The sequence below is a fragment of the Mandrillus leucophaeus genome, unplaced genomic scaffold (assembly GCF_000951045.1).
Source record: "Mandrillus leucophaeus isolate KB7577 unplaced genomic scaffold, Mleu.le_1.0 Scaffold27, whole genome shotgun sequence".
NCBI lineage: Eukaryota > Metazoa > Chordata > Mammalia > Primates > Cercopithecidae > Mandrillus > Mandrillus leucophaeus.
Genome location: NW_012102809.1, coordinates 2,874,427 through 2,886,931, shown reverse-complemented (window position 1 = coordinate 2,886,931; position 12,505 = coordinate 2,874,427). Strand labels below are relative to the sequence as shown.

The window sequence follows — 12,505 nt, the reverse complement described above, 5'->3', positions numbered from 1 at the left end:
CACACACACACACACACACACACACACACACACACACAGAGAAATGCTAGCACCTCATCACCGTGTATGGAAAACATGTTCCAAATACGGCCTACACCCCTGTGAGACAGGCGTGCTCAGACCACTTTCCACACAGGGGACAGACAGCATTACATCTGAATACCAGCTCTGAAGGGCTCCAGATCACGCAGGTCAATTCCTTCATTTTAAAAACAACAAACTGGGTCCCTAGTTACTGTGAGCACGGCAGGTCCTAGCAGCAGGTCTCAGGAATCTTGGCCTGGGGCATTATGGAGGCTGCAGTGGGTCATCTCACAGTGGGCACTAATCATGCAAAATCCACACAGGGTAGCAGAGAGGTCATTAGCCTGGGAAGCGACGAGAAGACTGCTGGTACATAGCCATGAGACCCTGGGTAAGCCACCTCGCCTCTCTCCGAACATCGGGACTAAAACTAACAGTCACCATTTCTAAATTTGGACCCTCACAAATAAGATCTAACTATGATCAGAAGGCTGATTCAGTAAAATTTTCTATTCCTAGTCGAGTTAAACAAGATATCTAACACATTTCATGACTTAGTGGGGTCTTATATTATTCCTGGCTGAGCTGCTAGCTGCACATTTGTGAAGCAACAAAATAATTTTTCAGTTACAGTTCACCATGTCACTATCAACATTCAGCCGAGAACATCTACAGTAAGTCAGTCCATCAGGACTGTCCGAATCAGCTACCTGGAAAACAGCGTGCAGGCACCAATGGGGGCTGGACCGGGAAGGGGTGGCGGTTTCCAAAGGGGACCCAGCTTGTCTGCTGGATCAATGCAGAACCCCTCACCATACACCCACTCACTGACACTACTCTGCTCACTGGGTAACCCGGATAACACCAATCTGCATTTCATTCATGGAAGGATTTGTTCCTAATGTCCTAAAGATGCCTCGTCTCACCCCCACATTTACCGAAGTTGATTTCCAGTTATTCCTTGTGGGTCTCTCACCACACCTAAGACACCTGGCCAGCACCAGCTTTACAACAAAGGACTCTCTCCTTACTCGTGCCAATTGCCTGGGCCCCACCCACTGGTGCAGCCCGGAGACCCATCTTCCTCTCTCCTGAGGGTAGCATTCTCTCAGCAGACCTCACCAGAACACCAAAAAAACAAACACCAAGGTCATGTCGCTGGCACTCCATAAAGCCTGTGATCACTTCTCAACCAGAACTTAGTTAGCAAGTCTTCCGGAAGATGATTTAGAAGATAACGACGGACAGAACATACACTAAAGAAAATGTACGGGGAAGGACCAGTATCAGAGGGTGTGGCAGTACGTGACATGCCTGAGAGGGAAGGGTGCACTCTCGGCCCCTTACTGCACTCAGCCTGTGTGGGAAGACAGGCAGGGAGAACAGAAGCTGCTTGGGCATCTCATTTCCGCCTCAGAACTAGTAAAAACAATGGATTCTCTCTCCTTGAGAAAGCTGCCTAGCAACAAAAAGCCTTTAGGACAATTGAGGGAAGAAAAAGGAGTCAAAGCAGGAGCCCCAGTGGATCCTAACAGACTGAACCAGCCTATATCCTGCACCATGGTTGGGTTGTGTGTTGATTACATTACATTCATCATCTCTCCAACCCTACTACATGTTGAGCACCTCAAGGACAGGAATATTTTATTCTTTCTTTGTATTCCCAGACCTGATAGATGATAGGCATCCGATATTTGCACAATAAACAGACTAACTTCAGTTTCATCATAATCTCAGAGTGACACCTTTACTTCTTATAAATTATATGGAAAGTATAGAGAAAACAAAAAGAATCCTTATTTCCAGCACTGAGAGATAAAAATGTACCTGTTATTTCACGGGAGAACAAAAGCTACTGTGTCAATTGTTGAATTTATGACCCACTCACCCATGCAGCCATCAACCTTACAGCTTACTTTTAAAACAAAAATTGGGACCATATTTTGTATAGTTTGACATCCTTAACCATCAAATAATTGTTTGAAAAGCAAGCTACTCAGACCTGTCAATATTTACTTTAAAAAAATTTACATTAAATTTTAAAAATAGACAAAGGGAGAAAATTCACCTTCCCCTAGACTACCTTGACGTTAGTATTTTGGTATGTATCTCTTCTCCATGAATTTGTCTTCTGTATGCATTTAGGGGCATGGCGTGCTCTTGGGACAGTGACAAGATGGGTAGCCTTATATACCATGGTATTTACTAGTAGAAATAGCCTCATTTCCATTAGTCCTCATATACAGAGAGGGAGGCAGGCCGTATTAATGAAGAGAGAAGCCGACTAGCAGTCTGCTCCACAGATTTACGAACAGTATGCTGTGAGTCAGTCTTTAGCAATGATTATGGATTTTATGTGGTTGGAAAATAAGGTCTTCCTTTGGCTTTTAAACTCCTGACCAAAGTACAAGTGGTTCCACTCTTCTGGTTTGGAGTCATGGGGAATGGAGGTGCTGCCACAACGAAAGCTACCTGAGCTCCCGCCACTCCCTTCTTCTTCCTCCCCTTGGGCATAATCCACATTTTAAATTTCACCCCTGTCCAAAAAAAGGAAGAATTTCCAGGCCCAGATCAAACTGTCGGCAACTCTGTCCAAGTAATACAGGAGCTGCTGACAGCACTCACAAGGATCACACAAGAAAATTTAAAAATGGAGACTCACTGTGAAGAAGGCTGAGCAGGGAAAGGTTCCACTTAAACACCAAATAGATCTTGAACTCCCATTTACTAAGTTCTGAAGAACAAGGTAGGATATACTAAAATACCTTGAGATCTTAGAATGGGGAGCCCACGAGAGAACTCATGCCAAGAATGATGAAGGGATAGTTGTACTGATATTAGCAAAATCCCTCAGCAAACAGTAACTGCTGCACAAACTATTTTGAAAGAGTGTTCCCACTCTAGAGAATTTACAATTATTTTTAAATTTAAGCATATATTTATAAAATGTTCAGAATTTAAAAATAACCTTCCAAAGGTGGAGTATAATAAAAAGAGATGAAATCTATTCTGGGGATAGACTGCCCAAAATGTCATAACATCCTACATGGAAATAAACAATAGGAAGTCAATTATGTTATAATAAAACACTATTCATAATAAAATTGGTTAAAATAAATGCATTAGAAAAGATTCTATTTCTAGTTAACAAAACCTAGAGATAAAAGCAGACTTAGAGAGCTTAGCCTCTCCAACTGACGAGAAGGGCTTTAATCTTAAAGAATATAGGAAGCTCTCTTCTTTCTTCTTCCAGGTGCCTAAATCCTGAAGTTTTCCACACATTGGGTAATACTGGGATTTGGAGGACACTACTTAGATTGCTTGATGTGTAAGTTGGAGAAAGAGTGTAATAAGTAAAAATGTACCTGTTATTTCATGGTAGAACGAGAGAATGTGCATGGCTTGGTTAAACTCTCCCTCTCTAAATTACAAACCAAACCCCACAAATCTCTTTCACTAAGGAAAAGGAACATTTCATGGTCAGGGTGATAATTGCCGTGTAGAGGTTCTCCACTAGGGATATGCATCAAGTGAGACACAAATACAGCCACATGTACCTTACCTAGCATAGACTGAGCTCAAATCTCTAGGGACAGACCCTGGGCAAGGTATGTTTCTACAATGTATCCCAGGGAAGCCGGATGTGCAGATTTGGTTAAAAGGCTCTCCTGCTGCTTTACAGATGGAAGGAGTTTGTTCCTAATCCATTACAAATGGATACAGAGTTGCTCTTACACAAAGAAGTGCCAAGAGAGAAAAGTCAGAATGGAAAAGCCGAGCAGTGGGTCCATCCTCTGTAAACCTGGCACCCCAACCCCTTGCAGCACTTGAAGTCAGTGAGGAGAAAGACGTGCCTTAAACACTGGTTCCATCACATTGAAGCTGGTGGGTCTTGGGCGTTACTTAACCTTTTTGTGCCTCAGTTTCCTCATCTAGTAAATGGGAGGTAATGAGACTCACTTTGCAGAGCTGTATTGAGGACTGAATGAGACTAAGACGTGGAACGCGTAGAGCAGTGCCTGCCATGTCATGAGACCGGACAAGCACTGCTATTGGTATCAACAGTGAGAAGAATCACCCTCAACAGACTGTGCAACAGCATACTCTCCAGAACTGCACATACTCAAGGGAGAATCCCAGATGCTGCCGCTTCCATAACACCAGGGTGAAAGCAAAGCAAAACAAAACTGACTTTCTCCACAAAGAGAGAAGGTACATTTCAGATGATGGCATCTTTCTGTTTAATCCCATGGAGGTACATGCCTTTCCAAATTACATTACTTGGTAGGGGTCTGTAGTGGGTCGAATAGTGACCCCAAAAGATGTAAGTTCTAATCCCTGGAACCTGTGAATGTGACTTTATTTAGAAATAGGGTCTTTGTAGATGTAAATAAGGGTCTCAAGATGAAATCATCCTGGATTTAGTGTACCTTAAATCCAATGACAAATGTCCTTATAAAACACAGAAAAAGAGAAGACATAAGGACACAGAGAAGGCCACGTGACGATGGATGTAGAGACTGGAGTGACATGGTCACAAGCCACGGAATGCCAAGAGCCATCAGATGCTGGATGAGCGCATGGCCTTGCTGATACCTTGATTCTGGTCTTCTGGCTTCCAGAACTGTTAGGATAAAGCTCTGTGTTCTGAGCCACCCAGTTTGTGACAATTGTTACAGCAGCCACAGGAAATGCATCCAAGGACCATGAGATCTGTGGTTCTGGCTGCTGGTGCTTTTATGGCATTATTTTAACGCACCCTTACATTAAAACAGCTATGTTAATGCACTATATTAATTGTACTTAAAACACATTTTTAAATAAAAATATTGAAATCTACTCTATACCAACCATTTATTCTGGCCAGGACTTTGTATTCTGGAGTTCTACTACCTTTCTTTCTATTCAATGGCAGAAAAGATTATTTAAAACAATTTAAACTTTTATAAAAAGAAAAAAGAATCCACAGCCACCTCCCATGGGGGCCCGTTTGTCAGGGGCTCTCCTCTCCAGATGGTTAGAGAAAAGCCCCAGACCCAGTTACGCCACAGCCCTTACCCAGGGACAGACGCCACTTTCGGTCTTCCAGCCACCTCTTGGAACTCAGCCTAGCTAGGCAGAGGGCAGTTATGGCTTCTCATTGCACTGTCTTGATCTCCAAAGACTTGTATCCTCTATCTGGTTCACAAAGAATTGATTCTTTAGGAGTGTTTTTGAATATGTATATATTCTATGACCTAGGAATCTACACTCCTTCAAAGCAGCAAGTAGTGCAGGATGATGAAATGCTAGTTTACTTTTTCATTTTCAGCAGCACAAGCTCATTCATCGTATCACGAATCATGGACATTTTTTTCCTGGCTTCCAAAATTAACCCAGAGCAGATAGCATGCTTCACTGTTAGTACTATGTGACCCAAATATTTTTTGGAGAGCAAAATACCTGAACACTGTTGCTTAGCCATACAAACCAAAGCAACTATGGCATAGACAATGAGATTTCTATTTCACTTAGTTAAATTCCATTTATCCTTCAAAACTCAACTCTGCATCCCCTCAGCTAGGAGGTGAAATACTGGATTTCACATATTCTGAATGCTGCTTCTCTATGCCCACCATACTTGGCGTATAAGCATGGCACTGGAAGTGGACCTGCTTCCCTAGCCTTCATCATACTGTGTTCCCTCTAAAGGCACAGGAACAAGCTTTTCAACCCTCAGCCAATGCCTAGCATATGCAGGAGCTTCAATTTTGACTGAATAATAACTATAGGAGGGACTATTTTTTTTAAAAAAGGAACACTTATTTCACTTTAATGGGAATTTATCACTTACATGAGTATACTGTGTGACAACTCACAATTCCTCAAGTGCAATCAAGAACGGCTAAGCGGCAGCTTGATTAGTTTCCAAATCCAGTGCCCTGCTCACCTCCTCTCACGTGCAGTTCAACAGCCTGGGACTTCTCTGTAAATGTTCTAGTTGCTATCTAGGGCACCAAAACATGACACAAGAATACAAATGCACACCAATAGCTTCCCGGAGAGAGAAAGTCAGTATTTGGGGTTAAAAATCTTATCTTTCAACTAGATTAGCATCACCAAATCTGATTTATATGCACAAGGATGTATATATAGCTGTCAACAGGGATTGGAAAGCAAAATTTTACCTAAAACAACTAAAAGATACCATAATCTACTCTTCATTATCCATGACAGTTGGGGTGGCAGGTACTTGTATTTGGAAATCACTTGTAAGAGTTCTTTCTGTGGCCTATGATATCTCCTAACTTAACTTCTTGCTAGAATTGCTAACAAGTAGACCAATTAATGGATTTAAGCTTAATATTCTTTCATTTTACTCTGCTTGCTGCTGATGAAAAGGGCAATAGTATTAAAGAAAAAGGCTCCTGATACCTGGGTAATTATCCCTTATGCTGGATAATACAAAAAATATTAAACTACTTTTCTCATATTGAAAGCTAGGATTTATTCATTTCCAAACCATTCATCAAGCACACAATGTGCGCCAGGCACTGTGCTGGTGATGTGAGCAAGGTCAGGCTCCTGTCCTCACAGTCTTCCCAGGAAAGCAGGGGACACAAGACAGCAAATATAATTGGGATCAAGTCTAAGCAAGTGGTAGTGGAAATAGTAAATCATTTACTGGATATGGGAGTTTTTCTCTGAAAAGCAATTTTAGCAGATTAAGAATCTCTAGCTCATTTTTATATCAGTTTCAACAACTAAATCTTAATTATTTCACTTGATCTTCTCAAACTTTAACGTGCCTGCAAATCACCTGAGGATTTTTAATAATAAAACGCAGCAATTCTTCTCATGAGGATGAGCTCCTTGGCCGCCGCCTTTCTCATTTCATTTAAATTCCTGCAGGGAAGTGACTAGGGAGAGGCAAAAAAACCTGAGGGCATCTGAGTAAACTGATTATTATTAACTTCACGTCATCAATATTAATTATTGATTTCATATTCTATTTCATGAACTGATGACATGAAATCAATAAAAATCACCCTAGACAAGTAGCTCCATGCAGAATATTAAGTTGCAGACACATTACAATAACCAGTACACAGAACAAAGAACACACACAAACATGAAACAAGTTAGGATTTCCCCCCTTTTCTTTCAGTTTGTCTTTACCATGTGGTTCTATGAGTCTGTGATGAGATTTCGGTTACAGGAAAGCTACACAGGTTGAGTATCCCACATCTGAAGTGCCTGGGACCAGAAGTGGTTTGAATTTCATATTTTTTTGATTTTACAATATTTGTATTATATACTTACCAAATGAGCAACCCAAAATCCAGAAATCTGAAGCGTTCCAATAAGCATTTCCTTTGAGTATCATGAAGGTGCTCAAAAAGCGTTAGATGTGGCAGCACTTTGGATTTCAGATTTGGGATACTAAACCTGTACCAGATGTGAGGAGCTGGCAGCCCCCTTAGGCTCTGACAAATGCCCGCCACATAAAGGGCTTCTCAGTATGAGTCCATGTGGCTGATAACAGCAGGTTCCACACACTGCTTGTGGCCACAGATCTCATGGCTATCCCCATCACAACGGGATTCCAAAACGAGGCCACTCTGTCCTACCCAGTGGTCCACGGGCCAAATGTTGCAAGGCTTTCATGAGACACGGCAGAATTCTTCCTCCATCTCAGACAGGAGCAAATGGGGCCAGACACATAGGCAGAGCCTGTTGAAACCTAAACCCTGAGCCTAAAACTATGCCTTGTACTTTAATCCTCACAGAAAAGTGGCTCCAGAACTTGGCCTCAGGGCAGGCGGGAGCAGCTGCAGAGTCCACAGCAGGAGGAGGTGGGCAACAGCCCCTCATCAGACCAGATTATGTCCCCCAGCAGTACTTCAGCCAGCACATGAACAAATACCATCTGAGGAACATGCTCTCATACGAAAAAAGGAAAATCTCTGATCCAAGAAATCAGACTGATTACCTATGATACATACTCGGTGCATTAATGAGCTCATGTGGTACTCATCATGCAGAAATAGGTCACCAAAAGGATAGGGGCAGCCTCTAATGTCACTTTCAGTTAACATTCCTTTACTTTCATGAAGTTGAGTTTCAAGCATGTAAAAAGGATTACATAATTTTAAGGTTACAAGTTACATTAAGTTTTACTTGATTTTTTTAAACAAAATACTAAACTGCAGGTTAAAAAGAAAGTGAAACAAGTTTACAATGCTCAAAAGAGTTGTGTGGTAAATCTGGGGAGTATCTATTTACTTGTTCTATTCAGTGAGGGACATAAACCCTTTCAAATCATCAATGAGGGCCATAAAGCCTTTCAAGTAATCAATACGGCTTCCCAAAGAACCCTAAGCACAAAAGCAAACACCCAAGAACTAAAACAACAAAGCAAAGTTAAAGCTTGAAGAATTATAGAAACACACATTAGAGGCTACAAAATGCATCTTAAAGTTTGCAGGGATACCTTTGTTAGGTATAATCGAACATTTCCCTCCTCTTTTATTTTCATTACGGGTGGATCAACATTTCTTCTCTGTCCCCACCCTCTCCTCACAGATGCCCGGCCCTTTCTGGCCCCCTGCCAGAGGACTCTCGGGGAGGTGTGTGCCCCCGGGACGCCGCACACTGTCAACTTACTCTGAGCTGCTGTTGCTGCTGTGGCTCAGAGGGTCAGTGGGACGGCTAGAGTCTAGGACGTGGATTCCCAGGGAGTTGATTGCTCGCATTAAAATAGTCACCATTGCCTCTACTGGAAGCTTCTCAAGAACAATCACTCGACAGCGGCTCAGAAGAGCAGCGTTGACCTGGAAGGAAGGGTTTTCAGTGGTTGCCCCAATCAGAGTGATCGTGCCACATTCCACGTGAGGAAGGAAAGTGTCCTAATCATGGGAGGAAAACAGAAAAAAGTGATTCCAGTCAACAGCCACCGGCAGAATCCTATGTAAGTTGGCTATCCATTCCTTTCTTTTCCTCATTTTTCTCTCTCGAGTTCAGGAATAGCAGCAGCCTTATATTCATTGAATATGGACGCAATATTTGGGGGAGTACGACTCTTGCTTTTAAGTCTAAAACACATCTTCTGGAATGACTGTCTACGCCTAATCTCTTGCTGCTACGTAGACTAATAGCTTTAAGTAGAATTCTAACTTAGTTTCAACATAAATGATTTCTTTACTCAGAAAAGCATCTTCTACCCAAGGCTGAACTGGCACATAGCTTGTATGTAACAGCTATTTATTTACAGACGAGAAAGAACACACAAAAACATTAACACTTTCAGAATCTTATTCCACTGCAAGTACTCAATCATAGTATTATTCCTGACAAAGTTGGTCATTATGCTGTTTTATGGGAAAAAAATACTAAGATGAGCCAATGGTCCAGTATGACACCTAGAATGCTAACATTCCATCAGAACTTTAAAAGGGTCTGTTTATTAAAAAAGGTTCAAAAAAGGCTTAGTAGAGTTTTGTGAAACAGTCTGTGTATGATTAAAAAGTTGCAACAAAATACACTAAAAAGTTATGCCTAAACTTTATTTTGTTTTTATTTAGAGTATAGCTCCCAGATCTTAGCCTGGTAAAATTTTAATGTCTATTTTTTTAAATCCCAAAGCGGCTTTGTTTATAAAAACAGCTTGTGTCCTTTTATTTCAGAAAGTCATTTAAATAAACAGTAATCATTAGCTCTTCCAACACTCACCTTGAAGAGAGCTTAGAGTTACAGAAAATACAGATTAATTTTGAAAATAAAAATACTGTTAAAGAAATTTTTAAAAACCTGTTAAAATAATGATCTTAAAATCATTATTTTACTGTTCACAATGACTCCTAGTATTTAGATTAAAAATTTCGAAAACTGGAAAATTTGATTCAAAGCTGCTTTTCTGATATGTATAGCTCAGGGATATACCAAACATTTCGTTTATCAGATAGAGAAAGCATTTTCTTATGACCAAAAAACACTAAGTAAAGTATGGGGAAATAGGCTTCAAGGAGATGGGTTGACAAGCCTATGCTTCTTTGTAAACAAAGCTCACAATAAGAAGTCTCTAGCATTTGTATAGTGATCTCACATACTTTATATTCTGTTTGATGTTCACAACGACCAAAAGGTAGAAGGAAGTTAATATACCTGCTGAGATTTATTGAACCGATGAATCTCATCAATAAAAAGGACGGTTTTCCTTTTGAAAAAGCTCTTTTCATTTTGAGCTTGTTTTATGACATCTCGCACATCATTTGTCTTGGCATTTGTTGCAGATAATGTCACAAACCTTATGCTATGTTTCTTGCTGTTGTTGGCTATGATGTGAGCCAGAGTGGTCTAGAAAAGATGACATAGATAGAGTTTGAAAAGCTGATAAGACACAGAGAGACCAGCACCCATGGGAACTACTACAAGCAGCATCACTATTTGCCAAACGACTTGAACTCTGAAGAATGCTTAGCAGCACAGATACAAGCAAAAATACCACAGTACATTTACAAACAAAAAAACAAAAACCAACATTATAAATAAAACAGGAAAGTAGCTAAACCTTAGGCTAATTCTGACCTTTTCTCCTCTGTCCCTAACTACCTTTGATTCCTTTTTGGGGGACTCTTTAAGATCTCTGGAATCCCAGTAAAGAGCAGCTGTCTTGATTTAGCAGAGTGACAGCTGTGACCTCTCACCAAAGAGAAAATTCTCCCTCCTCCAGCCAAGACAGCGCTGCTGCTGAAGGACCTAGGTGCAGAGCTCATCACAGAACCACAACTGGAAGCTCAGCACAGCTGAGAAAAGGAGAGTGAGGGAGCATCTGCCTTGAGACCAATGACATCGACCCAGCATTTGAGATGACTGCAGGCCATTTCTGCATGTTCACTCTGGTAGGAGATGAAGGGCAGCACTGGGGTCACATTAGCACTTACCAGAAAACCAAGGAGACCCAAGTAAAGCACTTCTTGGGTGCTCGACAAATATGTATATGCTGTTATTAATATGAATGTTGTTATTGTTATTAGCACTAAAGGATGAGAATAAAGAAAAACTGAAGACTGTTTAACGAGTGGGACAAATCTGCACCTGAATGGAAAGGTGGCACTTCTGTTTTCTGAAAGTTGTAGAGCACCCATTCTGTGGCTGCTTCTTTACCAAATCCCTGCCAGCCTGCCTTTTGGAATCAGGCTGGGATGTCACAGATGCCTAGGCTTGCAAATGACCAACGCCCACCTCCCTGAGCAGCCTGAACCACCCAAACCTCTTGCCTGGTATCTGGTAGGTGGGATGAGCTCACCCACTCGTCTCCCTAAAGACTTTCTCACTGTCTGGGGCCACCAACAGCTGATTATCCATTCTCATGATCGTATGTAAAGACTTCCCAATTACTAAGAATGATACTGCTCAATCCCTTAAATGGGGTTAACAACTAAATCCATGGGGACAGACGTCAACAATTTGACCACCATCATCATCAAATCTTATTTGGGATAGATCTGGTTTATTCCTGGCCAAAGGGAAGGCACGAGTGCGAACAAGAAGGCAGAAAAAGGGCAATGCATTCCAGGAACTGGAGTTTAAGGGGATGTGGGGGTGTGGTGAAGTTGTGGGAGATAAAGAAAAATAGGAGAAAAATCATAAAAGCCTTGTGTGCAAAGGAGTCTGAATCTCAAAGCTACAAGAACTCTCTACAGTTTGACCCCTGAATTCTCCCTTTCCCTCCCTGCTGCTGGTTCTCCCTTATTCTGGAAAAAAGAGCATCCTGTACTTAAGCACTTCTTAGCTTTCCCTGTTTTCTGGCTCACCTCCTCCATTTTTTCTCAAGTGTTTTTCCAATGACATGCTTTCTAGACTCACAATATCCTAACTGCCCTCGTCTGGACTTGTGCTAACCCCTCACGAAGGGACAGAGAACTGGACACCAAAATGCACGGATATTTCTTCTCTAGAGTACAAGGCATTATGAGAAAAGTTACGGAAATACCGGATGAAAATGACTTGCAGATGAAAAAGTTTTTATGTTAGTTTTGTAAATATATGTGAGTATATTTAGTAAAATAAATATATCCTCAAGAATATAAGAATGTTAAATAAACATATTCTCAATAAATAAATACCAGTCTGTTAAACCAACAACTAGTGGAAAGGGAAGGAAGCACAACAGAATTCGTTTTTTTTTCAAAGCTGAAACCGTTTTACGTACAAACGGAATATACAAACGTTTCTTTACAATTTAAACACGCTGATTCCTTGCGAATTCGGTTACTAAATCATAGTCTGGGGAGAGGGCGGGGAGACCGATAAAGGCAGATCAAATCTAAGAGTCCACATCTTGTAAAACTATGGATTCACAGACATCGTCCTTTTGAAAACCCGGCAAAAGCCTGCCTTCCGAATCTGGGGGTGTGTACCCTTTTCACGCCCATCACAGACTCCACCTGTGGACCAGGCACTGCCCCAGCCCAGCCTGCGTCTGCACCCCTGGGCCCTC

The 12,505-nt window shown here is 41.4% G+C and overlaps 1 protein-coding gene across 1 annotated transcript in view; it reads right to left on the bottom strand.

Annotated features, from left to right (window-relative positions):
* Positions 1-11,376, bottom strand: part of WRNIP1 (Werner helicase interacting protein 1) — a 26,102-nt gene extending 14,726 nt beyond the window's left edge. Inside the window, exons 1-4 of the mRNA XM_011984605.1 lie at positions 11,316-11,376; positions 10,947-11,041; positions 10,168-10,359; positions 8,671-8,912 (exon numbers count right to left, since the gene is read on the bottom strand). Coding sequence (XP_011839995.1) covers positions 8,671-8,912; positions 10,168-10,359; positions 10,947-11,041; positions 11,316-11,376 — 590 coding nt within the window. The remainder of the gene's footprint in view (positions 1-8,670; positions 8,913-10,167; positions 10,360-10,946; positions 11,042-11,315) is intronic.
* Positions 11,377-12,505: the final 1,129 nt, after the last annotated feature.